The sequence below is a fragment of the Protopterus annectens genome, chromosome 6.part0 (genome assembly GCF_019279795.1).
Source record: "Protopterus annectens isolate FY-2018-M chromosome 6.part0, PAN1.0, whole genome shotgun sequence".
Taxonomy (NCBI): Eukaryota; Metazoa; Chordata; order Ceratodontiformes; family Protopteridae; genus Protopterus; species Protopterus annectens.
In genome coordinates, this window is record NC_056737.1 from 1,124,887,063 (window position 1) to 1,124,903,130 (window position 16,068).

Sequence of the window (16,068 nt, forward strand, 5' to 3'; positions counted from 1 at the left end):
TACAATATTGTACATGGAAGACTATTCTTCTTTTGGCCCACACATCAGCTAAGAGAGTGTCCGAACTCCAGGCTCCTGTGGCTGTTCCATGCTTTTTAGTTTTTCATAGGGATAGGGTATCTCTTCATACTCATCCTTCTGTTATGTCCAAGATGGTTAATGAATTGTCTCTTAATAAGTCTATTAGTTTGCCCTTCTTTTTACTTCTCTGCAGTCTGCTAGTGAGAAGGTTCTTCACACCTTGGATTTGCAAAGACAGCTCAGATATTATTTAGATAAGACAGGTCTCTAGGGGGCGTGCATGATTCGGTTCGATGGTGCTCAAGAATATTCTGTCATGAGACCTCCCAAGATTCAGGTAGCTAGGGACTCTGTCTCATAGTCAAGGATTACATGAAGACTGACAACATCAGATAAAGAAGTTATGTCTTACCATAATGTTCCAGTGGTGTTGTCGATCTTCACTAATCATTGACATTCCCCCCCCCGCCTTCCCCTGGCCTAAGACTCTTAGTGGACCGAAGGTTTCCTAACACTGGCTTCATAATTGGGACACAGATCTGGTCTCTTATTGTTGTTTATTATCTGTCTGCTACTATAGTAGGCAAACTTGATCTGAGGTAATTTAGAGAGGAGCATTATGGGTAGAGCCTAGCTCAAGAGTTTAGGGAGGCGCGAGCTAAAGTAAATGGCCAAGTCAGCTCTGAGGTTCGGAACCAAGCCCACAGTCAAGGATTAGTGAAGATCAACAACACAGATGGAACATTATGGTAAGAAATAAGTTCTTTTTTTCTACATCCAAAAAACAAAACAATTCAGAAGAGACTATTAGTTATTTATTTTATTTTCAAAACCAAAGTTTGGGAGAGCAGTGACCACTTGGTGTATGATACACACATTTGCGTCTCAGTATAAACTGGATGTACACTTCAGGTCACGTTCTTCCTTTGGCTTTACCATACTCAGGAATGTCTTTCCTTGATACTACCTAGTTTGATAGCTTGGGATTCTGTCCCATAGCATTAAATCCATGTTAGCTGATTTTCATCTGGTTTGAACTCCCTCCCTCCTGCCCCCTTCCAGATTGTTATCTGTGGCTTTGAGATTGTTGAGTAGACCCTTTATTCCTTGTCTGTGCACATTCATGTGAGATTGTACCCTTTTTCCTCAGCAACTTGGGAATGTTTAACCAGGGGGTCCCTTATATAGCATTATCCAGTTTCTGGTGGGGGGGGGGCAAACTCGATCTGACTAGCTAACGTGGAATCCATGTAATAATTGGTAGGCGAAGAGTCAAAGCTCTGTATCAGAAGAAACTTCAGAGTTGGTGCTGAGATCGGATTTGGTTGGATCCGACAATCCATATGTGTGAACCAGATGAAAATCTGACAACACGGATCTAACGTTATGGTAAGTGCATAACTTTCATATAGCTACCAATTTATAGTCATCTGGCAACTTGGTGAGCCAGAGAGCTTTGACTTCTGAGAAATAGATGCCAAACAGGAGCAGACCCACCATGGAGCTGTCATGTACTCCCCTGGGGACCAGTCTCCTTGTAGAGGTAGTCTCACCAATCCTGACTTCTTGGGTCCTGTCTGTGAACCAGACAGTAATCCAGTGAGTTATTTAGGGAGTTATGCCTAATTCTGAGAGTTTGTAAATAATACCCCAGTGTGGCATTGTACTGAATGTCTTGGTCAGGTCAAGGTATGTGGTATGCGCCATTTTCTCCTAATCTGTAGTTTTGATGACTCTCTCGAAAAAGTTTTTCAGGCTGAGTAGCCAAGATCTTCCCTTAACAAAACCAAAATTGGATGAGTCCAGTGTCTGTACATTTCAAATGTCCTTGCTGATCATGTCCATAAAAATTATTTCTATGGTTTTGCATATTAGACTTTTCAGACTAATGGATTTGTAATTCCCGGGTACAGTGGATGGTCTACCTGTGTGAAGAAGAATGACCATTGTGGCTTTCCATTCACCTGTTACATAACCTTGTTTTAGGGCTGTTGTTGAAGAGTGCCTCAAGTGGTCCTGATAGTTCATGTTTTAGGCTATTTATGAGGCAACCAGAGATGTTGTAGGGGTCCAGTTAAGCAGTGTTTTTGGCATTAGAGAGCTCCACCAGGACCTGCTACCTGTGATAGTTGGGAGATGTACTAAAAAGGATTTCACAGGGGGTAGTGGGAGGTAAGGTTAGAGCTAAATTTATCAGTCAGTAGATTTGCTATGTCACCCTGGTCTGTGAAAGTTGTGCCATTTATGACCAGTTCTGCACACTGCTGAGGTTAACTTTAAGGTTCCTGACATCGTTGAAAAAAGCCTTGTGATTATCCTTAGCCTGGGAGGTAGGAACAGTAGCCTCAGTGCGGCCATTTACATGTTTGTACAAGGTTTCTATGAATAATTCTGCATAGGTAGCTATGTTTAAGGGGTTTGGGGAAGCTGTGAACTTTGACAAGCTATCACGTAATAGGATGTAGTTTGCTTTAGCATAGTTCCTAACTGTTATGGGTTTAGTTGGGTTTTCTGGGATGATTTTTATTTCAAATGAAACAGCTTTGCAGTCGGACTAACCAGTGAGGATGTGACACAAGGTAGGGTGCAGTTCTTCCCCATGTTGAAAAGTGCTAGGTCCAGTATGTTTGATACAGTGGTTGGAGTGCACACTGTGTTGTCCAGGTTGTTCGTGTTGATAAAGTCCAGGAAATGTTGTGCCTCTGAGTCAGAGACAGTATGCATTTTCCAGTCTGCAGAGGGGTGGTTAAAGTCTCCCATGAATGAGGTATTTGGTTGAATGGAAAGCACCTCTAATAGGTGTAGATAACAGTTATGAGCTTCATGGGTAATAGAAGGCAACCTGTAGCTGGCCAGGAAATGGTAAGGAACACTGTTTATGGGGATCTGGACATGGACAAACTCCAGGCTATCATCCTGTTTAACCAGGCTGGAGTCGTATTTATTGTAACATAGATCGATACCACCCTCTTTAGCCCCTACTTTGCTTCTGTTGGCCTAAATGTGTGGAAGGCACTGTAACCTTGCACTGCTGGAGTACTTTTTTCAGCTTTAAATCAAATCTAGGTAACAGCACAGATGTCCACATTCTCAACAATATGGAGAGCTTGTACACTGTGAAGTTTGAAGATTTTCAGAAGCTATTCTTCCAGAACTTCTGGACTGTGTATCTTCCTCATCCTTCCCAAGCTATGGCACTCATCCCTTACAGGTATGGCTACTGCAATAGAAATCTAATGTAGTACAGCTGTGTAGGTTAGCTTGTCATAAGTTGATCACTGTTACAGTATTACAGCCTCCTCCTTTTTGTCTTTCTTTTCAGGCCAGGTCAGGATGCATTTGTTTACCTTTGCCCTCTTGACATTCATCTCAGTCTCTATTGTTTTTGACTTAATTGTGATAACACTTTGTTTTCAGAATCTCTTTTGGGTATGTAAGCTGTAGTTTTTTTACATGCTAATATGTCCACCTTATACCAGCTAAGGGTGGAAGTACAGTGCATGAGGAAGGAGCCAAAGCTTTGTTGGCTAGCCAGAATCTGATCTTTGGTAGGATACATCCTATATAGTTATGGCAGTTACAAAAGTGATCTATTCAAACATTTACTCCTATGGTAAATTAACTTACACACACATACTATTTTTTTGTTATTCTTCTGTTTCATTTGTTTTTATATGCTCATATATTTACCTGAGCCATGTGTAACTTTTGAATCAATTCCAGAGTGTCAATCTTATAATGAGGGTATGCTGGATTGGAAGAACATTTTGTTGCATCCATCCACTGTTGTTTTTTTTTAAAAACATTTGATTTATTGTTGGCTGCACCCCTTTGCCCCACTTATGAAGTCTGCATACTAGGCTAAGGATAATGCACAATTCATAATTCACAATCTTTCCAGTTGATCACGTTGGATCTCCTCCGTGTTATATCATTTGCAAAATTCTTGGGTTCATTGCCTTAGTAGCACAAGCAGTGCCATTATCAGATCGCAAAGTAGGACTATCGCAGATGCTATTTTTTCTACTCAATCATATTTATAGTATGGCATAAATATTTCACTTGCTTTATTATTGAGCTAGGGTCTTAAAAATAATGCTATACCATGGATTCCAGCACAAGCTGAATAAGTGGAGAGGCCCAGTAGATCCTCAGTCACAAGGCTGTATGCATTGCAAAAACTTGGAATCTCTGTGGTATCCCCAAAGTCTTAAACAGCCCACTAAACCAATATAGTGGTCCAAAAACAAAACAGTGTAAGACACTTCTCTGTGTGGAAGATTTTCAATCCATACATATCTAGTTAATCACTATATATTACTCAGATCAAATAATGGTAGTAGAAGGAGCGAACTTAACTCACCCTAAGTAAAAAAAAAATAATTGAAAATATATAATTTGAAATATTATACAGAATTGCTAAATATTCAAAAGTAATCCAAGCAGGGTAGACAGTCTGTTTCCAGTTGAAAATCCTTTAAGTACACAGTCAAGCGATCCAAGTAAAACACAAATAACAGAATAATAGTTTCCTCACAAGCTTTATGTATATACTTTTTATCAGGCAAGGGGGGAGTGGTTTATTATGCTGTAAAACACAGTGAATTGGTATGCATGTTAAATTCACATCCCTTCCCCCATCAGTGTAATATTTGAGCTGGACCTGCCCTACTTAGTAGCTGTCATAGTAATATAACCCTTAAATTAGTAATGATATGGTACCTCTTATTTAACCAGAATATTAAGTCTATGATTTTATCCAAGACAGTATACTACATGGTTGGAAATATATAAACCTTTGGCAATCTAAAAAAAAAAAATATATATATATATATATATATATATATATATATATATATACACACACACCTATACATTTTGCATGCAAAAAATCCATTGTGCAGATCATATTCTGTTTCCATAACCTGTTGTTAACACAGATCACTTTTGTCATTCTAGACTTCTTCAGGTCTGTGTAAAAGAACCGTAAAAACTATCTACAAAAATATTATTGTATAATTAGCTAGTATTGCTATTACACATAATTTCGAATAAAATGGAAAAAAGAACAATAAAAAGAAAAAAAAGTATGATGATAGAAACAAAATATGCACTTCATTTAAAAATGATTTAACATGGTATTTAAAAAAAACTGGAAAAATAAAATAAAATAAAATTAATCATGTAAACAATGTGACAGTTTTCTAAGTTCCAGTACACTTTTAAGTGAACAGTAGTAGTTTTTTAGTCCAGGCTTTCTAAAAGAGTTCAGCTTGCGAGATGAGTTCATGTGGATGTGAATTTTATATGTATACCAATACACTGCGTTTTACAGCACAATAAATCAATCCCTTACCTGATAAAAAATATACATATATATATATATATATATATATATATATATATATATATATATATATATATATATAGTTAGAAAGCTTGTAAGGAAACTGTTAAACTATTATGTTATTTTTTTATATTATTCTGTTATTATTATTATTATTATTATTATGTTATTTTTGTTTTACTTGGATCGCTTGTCTGTGTACTTAATAAAGGATTTTCGACTGGAAACAGACTGTCTACCCTGCTTAGATTACTTTTAAATAATTAGTAATTCTATATAATATTTCAAATTATATAGTTTTTATGTTTTTTTTTTTTACTTAGAACGAGTTTTAAATTTGCTACTTCTACTACCATTATCTGATCTGATTAATACACAGTAATTAACGATATATATGTATATATATATATATATATATATATATATATATATATATATATGTATGGTACTTGCGTATTATCGCAACCAGATTTTCACAGTAATGCTGGTTGCTTCAGTTTATGTGAAAAAACACAAATAAAGTCTTATAAACTTTAACAACATGTTTTATGTAATGTTTATAAGGTTTAACTATGTTTACCATTAAAACCGCTGACAAAATAAGCCTTGAAAATAGGTTTCCCATGTTTCTGCCAGCATCTCATGTCAGCTAAGCTTGTCCCATACTGCTTTATATGCGTTCCTTTTCTCGTGCCATCAAAAGAGTTGTCAAAACTGCAGTTAACAGGTTTTTCAAAGGCAGATAGGTTTTTACATTTTTAATTGGATAGGCAGGGAATAACAGAGTTACATTCCCTTCAAATTTTTAGGTACATGTCATACGCTACACAGTCTTACTGCATGTTTTTATCAGAATATACACCTTCAGAACTTTCAAGTATCAACACTACTGCTGTGACAGACATCACATTCATCCGAATGAAAATGCATGAAAGCAAAGGCAACAAGCAACAGCTTTTGGCAGTAGATCCTTACTGAAAAGGTTTGGAAATGTAAGTACTAACTCCAAAAATAACAAAGTAAAGCAGAAAACTTAAATCCAGAAAGCAGCTTACATTTTACATTGTATGCTAAGTCCCACAGTGCTTTCAGGCCAATATACGAACACACACAACCGCTCTTATTGATGAACTCAACTCTCTTGCGTTTTTACAGCAGGCTATCAACAAATCCTGAAACTGTATGTGATAATTCCCTAAAGAAGCACTACCAGTATCCCAGCACACTTTGGAATACTTTACCCTCCCGTAATACATTTCTTTTTCGCTCACTTACTAAACGTCAGTAAAGTACATTGTATCACAAAATCTGGTTGCGATAATACGTAAGTACCATATATATATATATATATATATATATATATATATATATATATATATATATACATATATATATATGTATATGTATCGAAAGTCTTCCACACAAAGACGTTTCTTAGACTGTTTTTTTTTTTTTTTTTTTTTTCATTGCAAAAACTTGCATACATTGATGTTACATGTGGTGCATAGGTGTTGGGATTAAGGGTAGCCTAAGGGAAAAAGTTCCCCCACCATCAGGATGGTGCTGTAGTGAGATGCCTGTATCTTTTTTTTTTTGCATTTTTTAGGGGATTAAGTAGGGATATTGGGATATAGCTGCTAGAAGTGCAACAGAATAAGATGAAAGGATGCTGAAAATCACTAGCATTATGAGGATCAGACCTCTCAGCTTTTTCTGTTTTGGAAGTATGTCCCTATTTTCAGGCTTGATTTACCCCTTCACATGATGTACCTGTTTTTGGAAGTATGTTCTTGTTTTTACGCTTGATTTACCCCTTCACACAATTTTCAGATCCCCCTTATCATATATGACCCCTGAAACTATCTAGTGCACAGAAAACCACACTACATTCCCACCACACTAGTGATGTTGTGTCTTTCGGCTTTTCCCGGTTAGGGGTCGCCACAGCGGAACTCCGGTCGGCTAATGATTGGTAGTTGATTTTTACATGCCGAGTTACCAGCCCTGACGCACAACCTTCAATGAAGGCATGCCCATTCACGCATGTCTCCATGCAAAAGACGCTCTAGCTGAGAATCAAACCAGACAGCGTCTTACTGTGAGGCGACAATGCTACCGCAGCACCACCACCGCGGGTTTCCACCACACTAGTGATAATAATAATAATTTAGGAAAAGAAAGCACACGTCTTACATCTCCCTTTTTCACAAGCAAAAATATATGACCTTGTGTGGTGGAATTTAGCAGTACAGTTAAAGTCTGTATATTTTACACTGTATCTTTGATAATTGTGCTTATGTTTTTCCATAATTTTTGTCAATCTGTTTATAAACGTGTTTCTGAGTAGTATCCCAGATTCCTGCTGGAAACAAGAAGCTTTAAGTGCAATTTGGTATTCAAATTTTATACTAATTATATGTCCAGAGTTTTACGTGGATGTACCTGTTCTCAATAGTCTGCAGGTTGAGAGAAACTATGAGGACACTTTCTAATTTAGTAACACAAGCTTTGTATGTTCTGCAGTTTTTAGTATTTTGATGATTTAATCTGCAGTTTACTCATATCTTCAAATCACTTCAAATGTGGTTTTGCTGTTTGTATAGACAAGTGCTTGTTTATGTTGCATTGCAGTATCCTGTGTGTGTTTCAAATGTACCTACTCATCCTTCTTGGATATTTCATGCTAGGTGTCTCCTGATTGAATTTCAGTGAGAACAGCTAAGAAGGAGGTGGAACATTTACATTTATTACTTGTCAGTGATATGGCCTTGAGAAGGACAGACAATTATGACGTTGCATCCTCCAGAACAGAATTAAAATTTGTCATAATAGTTGTATATTTCTGTTATACAATATACTTTTTATTTCAATATGTAAATAACCATAGTTGCTTGTTTCTGTTTTTGTAGACAAAAACATCAACATGGCACATGTCCTTTCTCCTTCCATTCATTGAACAAAGAAAGAATGACTTTTACTTGCATCCCTTTCGTTGTGATGTTAATTTGGAGTGGATATGCCAAATTCCCAGAGGTAATATATCACTTAGAATAGTCTGTATTAGACCAGCTCTTTGTGCAGTATTTTTCTTATTTGTTTATCAAGTTTATACCAATAGTATTTCTTCATCAGCTACTTGAGAAACTAATTCTAAAACCTGTCATGTGACTGTGTGCCATAAATCTCCTGCAGTTCATTACCCAGCAGATTGAAAGTGACATGTACCAGAGATCTGGAGTTTCTAGTTACTTCAGGGTGTTTTTAGTATCAGATTTTTTCTTTACATGTTATTGTGTGTAGGAGCTGTTGCAAGGGACAAAACTGATACCTGGGGGTGACACTAGGGGCTGCAGAGTATATGTCTGAATATAGCTTCATATAATGAAGGCAACAGGAAACTTATTTTCGCTTTTACTTTCTTTTCCTGTCACTCTCTCACATTGCAATTTGCTTAATGTATTAAGGACTGTTACTTGATATGGTTTAGATGTTGTTTTTTTATTATATTAGCAGTCAGATGTTCATTATTTATTTATTTATTTATTTATTTATTTATTTATTTATTTATTTCATTTATTTATTTACATTTGTTAACCGGGAGTGTCCGACTGGACGTAGGTCCATTTTCAGCAGAGGCCCGGGGAGAAAAGCTCCACAGTTAAAATAAACAGACAGTAGTTACATTGGATTACATAGCGATTAACAATTTAACATAGCAATTAATTACAAACATATTTACAGATGAAGAACATCAGTAGACAACTAGAATCTTTATCTGCAAAGTACATAACAGACATTAACAAATGTTACAATAAGAAGTTCCTGCTGTATAATAAGTACTAGGCTTATGAGCATCTGAGCTTGCTATAATCAAGGTAGTTATTGGGGTGGAAAGAAAGGTAGTGGTTGGATGGGGTGGGTGATATTAAAGTGGGAGTTGCAAGGGCATAGCCAGCATGTTTTTAGGTGCGCTTTTAGTAAAGTTTTGAAGTGGGTGCATGATGGTACGGAGATAATTGTGGGTGGGAGGGAGTTCCATAATTTGGCTGTGGCACAAGAGAATAGTGCTTCACCAGCAGAGTTATTGGCCTTAGTGATCTGCAAGTGATTTTTGTTGCTGGATCTTAGAGGTCTGGTGGTGCGATAGGGTTGGAGTAGATTCTGGAGGGATGGGACATTTAGTAGATGGTTTATTTCCACTGCCTCAGTGGCATTTTGGGATCTGCCAAGGTAACCCAGTTCTGGCCAAATTTTAAAAGCTCAGATTCCCTCCCTCTCTCTTCCTATGACAGTTAATTGGCTTGGTATATCCTGAGAGGAAAGCCTTTAGCTGTCACAAAAAGTGAGCTTTCAGTCTTTTTCTGCCATCCAAAGTAAAAAAGTCCTCTGACTCTTCACTGGATCCAGTGCTGAATTTTCTGACTTACTGCTCAGATAAGCCCTATATAGGGACCCCTTCATCTCATTTTATTATTAGATTTATTATTCTCTTTCTATCTTTATTTATTTTATTTTATATTTGTTTACCGGGCTAGTTTAAGTGGATATATGTCCATTTTCAGTAGAGGCCCAAGGAGAAAAGCTCCAAAACAGTATTAAATAAATTGAATAAAGATACAAAGCATCTACTTAAAGAAAACATTATAACACTAGAGTAATGTAAATAGAAACACTTTACCATAGATTTAATTTAAGTTAGTAGGTGAGAGAGGAAAAAAAGGAAAAGAGAAAATGAAATAACAATATAAGAAAAAGAGCGAGAAAAAAAGAAAAAAATAATGATATTAGAGTTGGTGTAAAGAGATTTAGAGCAGTTGATATAACTATAGAAGAATATGTATAGCAGATGTAGAGCAGTGGGTTAGACATGGAAAGCAAAAAGAAATGAATAGCTAGTATCTATCAGAAATCTTATATACATAGATGCACACAGGGCATGGCATGTAACAAACATCTTATATACATAGATGTACACAGGGCATGGCATGTAACAAACATCTTATATACATAGATGTACACAGGGCATGGCATGTGACAAACATCTTATACACATAGATGCACACAGGGCATGGCATGTGACAAACATCTTATATACATAGATGTACACAGGGCATGGCATGTAACAAACATCTTATATACATAGATGTACACAGGGCATGGCATGTAACAAACATCTTATATACATAGATGTACACAGGGCATGGCATGTAACAAACATCTTATACACATAGATGTACACAGGGCATGGCATGTAACAAACATCTTATATACATAGATGTACACAGGGCATGGCATGTAACAAACATCTTATATACATAGGTGCGCACAGGGCATGGCATGTAACAAACATCTTATAGACATAGGTGCACACAGGGCATGGCATGTAAAAAACATCATATATACATAGATGTACACAGAGCATGGCATGTGACAAACATCTTATATACATAGATGCACACTGGGCATGGCGTGTGACAAACATCTTATATACATAGATGTACAAAGGGCATGGCATGTAACAAACATCTTGTATACATAGATGCACACAGGGCATGGCATGTAACAAACATCTTATATACATAGATGTACACAGGGCATGGCATGTAACAAACATCTTATATACAGAGATGCACACAGGGCATGGCATGTAACAAACATCTTATACACATAGATGCACACAGGGCATGGCATGTGACAAACATCTTATATGCACAGATGTGAACAGCGCATGGCATGTAACAAACATCTTGTATACATAGATGTACACAGGGCATGGCATGTAGCAAACATCTTATATACATAGATGTTCACAGGGCATGGCATGTAACAAACATCTTATACACATAGATGCACACAGGGCATGGCATGTAACAAACATCTTATATACATAGATGCACACAGGGCATGGCATGTGACAAACATCTTATATACATAGATGCACACAGGGCATGGCATGTAACAAACATCTTATATACATAGATGCACACAGGGCATGGCATGTAACAAACATCTTATATACATAGATGTACACAGGGCATGGCATGTAACAAACATCTTATACACATAGATGCACACAGGGCATGGCATGTGACAAACATCTTATATGCATAGATGTACACAGGGCATGGCACGTAACAAATCTCTGAAAATGCTAGTTTTTATTAAGTAGTAGTTTGACAGGGAACAGAAAATACTGAGTTAAAACTAGAAAAAAATGTAGAGCATCCTAAACAAATAGTGAAAGAAATAAGAAATGGATATAAGTGTTGAGGAGGTTTTAGAGGCATTTTAGCAAGGGGAGAGGGTGTCAGTGTGGTTTAGAACATGTACATAACCATTGGGATTTAAGGAAGACTCTTAGTAAGTTCTTAAACAGTGGAGTAGATGTAAGGAAAGTTAGATCATTTGGAAGTCTGTTCCAAGTGTTTCCAACAAAGTTAGTAAACAGGCAGTCACCAGATTTGTTACTGGATTTAAGGGTGGCTACTAGTAATTTACTTGCTGAGCGTAGAGTTTTGAGATTTATATAAGGACTAATAAGATTACAGAGTACAGGAGTATTAGTGGGATGGTACAGGACCTTGTGAGTGATAGTAAGTTGCTGAAGAAGAACCTGGTTTTGAAATTCCAGCCATCCTGTCTGTTTCAGATTTTGGCAGTGGTGGATTCTAAAAGGGGAGTCAGTGGCAAATCTGGCGATGTTGTTATAGGAGGTTGCCAGTTTGTTTAGATTGGTTTTAGATAGGTTGGTATAAATGGGGGAGGTGTAGAGTAGGGTGGAGATTAGATGGGTTTGAGCAATAGTCCTGGCAAAGAGTGTAAGAAAGGGTTTAAGCCTGTAGAGGATACAAAGTTTTCTATTAACTGCTTTGATAGTTAAGTTTATGTGAGTGTCATAGTTAAGATTTTGATCAATTGTTACACCTAAGAGTTTGGTGGTTGTGTCGGGTGCTATTACAGTGCTATTATTTGATGTAATTGTGAAATTAATGCAGGTAGACTTCTGTGTGGGAGTGAACAGTAAGTTTTTTTGGGTTAAGGAGGAGACAGCGTTGATGAAACCAGTTTTCAACTAAGGTAAGTACTCTTTGGGTACTGGACTGGAGTTCAGCTGAAGAGGCTGGGGCACAGATTAATGTCGAGTCGTCAGCATATTGTATGCAGGTGGTCTCGGAGAAGGTAGTTTTCAGATCATTAATTGAAATAGAAAAGAGGAGAGGTCCCAGAATGGAGCCTTGTGGGACACCCAGAGTGACTGGGAGCTGAGTAGATAATTTATTGTCCCAGAGGACTGCCTGTTGTCTGTTACCTTAATAAGACTTAAACCATTTGACTGCTGAGTATCTAAGGAAAGTGATTGTAGTGTATCTAACATTAATTGATGATTAACCATGTCAAAGGCTTTAGAGAGGTCTATAAAGAGAGCAGAGGAAAGCAAATTGTTACTACAATTTCTATTAATACAGTCAGAGAAGGATAAGAGAGCAGTTGTAGTGCTGTGGAATGGCCTAAAGCCATGCTGGCAGTCAGCCAGTAGCTTGTTTTGTAGGAGATGCTCAAGTAGCTGCCGGTGAATAAATTTATCCATGATTTTTGCTAAAGGAGAGAGTATGGCAATGGGTCGAAAGTTAGTGAGTTCAGTTGAGTTACCACCCTTATGCAATGGAATTATATGTGAGACTTTCCAGAAAGAAGGGATGGTACATTCTGTAATAGTTCTGTTTATTAAGATGGAAATAGGATAGGCTAGTGCACCAGCTGCCATTTGCAGATATTCGGTTGGGAGGAGGTCGGCTGATGGAGTACAGGGTTTAAGTTTTTGAAGAAGCGTATGGACGAGTGATGTTGGCACTGGTTGTAGAGTAAATGCAGGAGGATTATTAGCTTTTGTGGTGCTAGCTGGGGATAAGGCATTTGCTAGTGATTTGACTGATTCCAAGAAAAAATTGTTAAATGTATCTGCAATTTGGATGGGAGTGTTCTGAGTCAAGTTAGATGGGGTAGGAGTTTTGGAGTGACCTGGATGAAGTAGCCTGTTAATGCCTGACCAGAATTTTTGAGGATTATGCGGCTGGGTTTGTTGGAGTTTATGGTAATAGTTTTTTTTTGTCAAGAATAATTAGTTTTTTAGCAGGGTTTCTAAGCTGTCTAAAGTTTAGATGGTCCGTAGGGTCTTTTGTATATCTCCATTTGGACCAAATCTTATTTTTCTGTAGCATTTTGTGCCTGGTCTCTTTGGAGAGCCAAGGATCAGGTTTGTTCCTAGTTCTGACTGTACGAGAAGGGGCATGGCGGTCAAGAATTAGCAGGAATTTGGAATTAAAGCATGACACCGCTTCATCAAGAGGTAGGTATTTTAGGGGTGACCAGTTGCAAGATTTGAGCTCAGCTAGGTATCTGTCTAGGTTTAGATTTTTCTTATTCCGGGTAGTCCTAAAGGTAGTTTGGTTGGGAATAGTGGTCTTTTGTCTAGTTATAAAGGTAAGAGAGTGGTCACTAATATCATCAGGCAATGTACCCGTTTTATATAGGAGAGGATTACTGTTAACTAATATCCAGTCTAAGGTACTTTTTTATTGCCAGGTTTGTGGGTTCTGGTAGGAGAGGTGATGGTTTGATAGAAGCCATAAAGGTTTATGTGAGTAGTAGGTTTGGCTGAAGTACAGCAATACCAATCAATATTAAAATCTCCAAGGAGTATGGTTTCTTGTGGGAAGGATGTGGACAACCAGCTAAGTGAATTTTCAAGAGTATTAATGTTATTACCTGGAGGGATATAGGCACATATAATGTATAAGGATTTATTTGTATTACCCTGGAGCTTAGTGATTAAGATTTCAGCATTGTTAGGAGTGGGAGGTTGAGTATCCAGTGTTATAATTTGTAATTCAGATTTATACAATATTGCTACCCCACCACCTTTTTTGTTTAGATGATCTCGTCTCAGGATATTATATCCAGGTGGTATTATATCATCGTCGATAGTTACTGGCTTGAGCCAAGTTTCTGTTAGACATAGGATGTCAAAAGAATATAAACCTAATAGTGCATGTAGCTGTATAGTTTTATTGTTTAAGCTACGTATGTTGAGGTGAGCTATGAGAAGAGAGTTGGGGCCACTAATTGGGGTTTCAGATATGGTGTAGAAAGGTTGGAAATCAGGGATGGTGTTTTCTGGGCCTGGATTAGGATGAATGTCACCATGTAGAAGTAGGTGTTGTGGTGTATGTGAGTGTTTTAAGAGTTTGGAAAAATTACAATATGGTTTTCTCAGTTGGAGGTACCTAATGTGGGTTAATCTATGAAACTGAGGTAGAAAGTAGAATGATGAAGATGTGTTACAATGAGTTGCTGGAGATGAAAGGAAGAGAGGAGTTGTTTGTTTTAAGGGATGCTGAAAACTAGTATGGTTTAGGTATTCATAGCTGGCGAGGATATGTGATATAAATAGAGAGGGAAGAATTATAAAAAAGAGGAACAAGTAAAAGAGTTTAGGTATGGCAGTGATAAGCTGTTGGACATGCTCCATGTAAAGAAATCCCAATCCCTCAGAGCTACACACTCTAGGGACCTAAACCTTGTCACCACAATAAACAGAACATGTTGCAGGGATAGATTCCTATCTCAGAGACTTCCCATACTCTGGAACAAACTAACTATGTATATCAAAACAAAGCTCCTCATTAGCACTCTTCAAGAAAAATCTTGATGATTGGATGGGAGATAGGAAATTCACCCCAGGGATCACTTCTGTGGCTCTGCTTGACAGGGGCACAGGCAAATAATTTTCTTGGGTGGCAAAAGCCAGGGTACCATTTGGCTAGGCTTATATAGGCCCTAGGGCCAATAGCCTAGTACCCACCTATGAACATATGAAAGGAAAGCTGAGGCAGTGGGATGAAAATTAGAGTAGTAAGGAAAACTAATTGGTGAGGCTCTATAGAGAGGATTAGTTAAAGAGAGGTACTAAGTAATTAGGAGTTAAGTATGTAACAAGATAGGGTAGTCTATAGGTTGACACAGAATGGGGGTGTGGCCAAGGAGGTATAAGTACAGATGTACTGGGAGTGTTTATTTATAACATTTATTTTCATATTTGATCTGTGTCAATATTTACAGTAATTCCTGTGAAAATTTCTGCTTTTAGCAGTGTTTGACTTCTATCTTTGACAAATGCTTGTTTTTACTGATTCTGGGGAAAGTTTCAGTATTTCTCTCAAAAGTGCAGGGTGTATGTGTGCTGTTAGACACTAGGGGGTGTCTTGTGCAGTCAGAACTGCAAATTAGTCATGCCTGTCTGTATTATTAATGTGCTTTATTTTAATCTTTTGATAAGAAAATATTGCAGAACTTGGATTTTTTCAGCATTTGTACGTCATTTACTCTATGTATGACACTACTGTGTGTTTTTATCATCAGATCTAGATTTTACTGCAAGTTATTTGAATGTACTGTGGAGTTTTTACTCATTCTGACATGAAAATATAGTTTAAATTGTTTTTAAATATTATTTTATGGCAGTTTAACATGGGTAAAGTGTCAAATACTGGTTTGGCACATTGGTTGCTTTTGTGTTTGAACTTCCTGTACTGGAAATCCTTTAACCTCTGTCAGTTGTAAAGAATGCTGAACACATTTCAAATTGCTTTTTGCAATGATAGGACAGTTTGGCAGAGTTTAGTTGTTTGTTGAAAGGAATT

At 37.3% G+C, this 16,068-nt stretch overlaps 1 protein-coding gene across 1 annotated transcript in view; it reads left to right on the forward strand.

The window, feature by feature from the left end:
- The window catches only part of LY75 (lymphocyte antigen 75), a 3,856,564-nt gene that overhangs the window by 1,819,963 nt on the left and 2,020,533 nt on the right, over nt 1-16,068 (forward strand). The window contains exon 16 of the mRNA XM_044074746.1: nt 8,278-8,401. Within this exon, the coding sequence (XP_043930681.1) occupies nt 8,278-8,401 (124 nt within the window). The remainder of the gene's footprint in view (nt 1-8,277; nt 8,402-16,068) is intronic.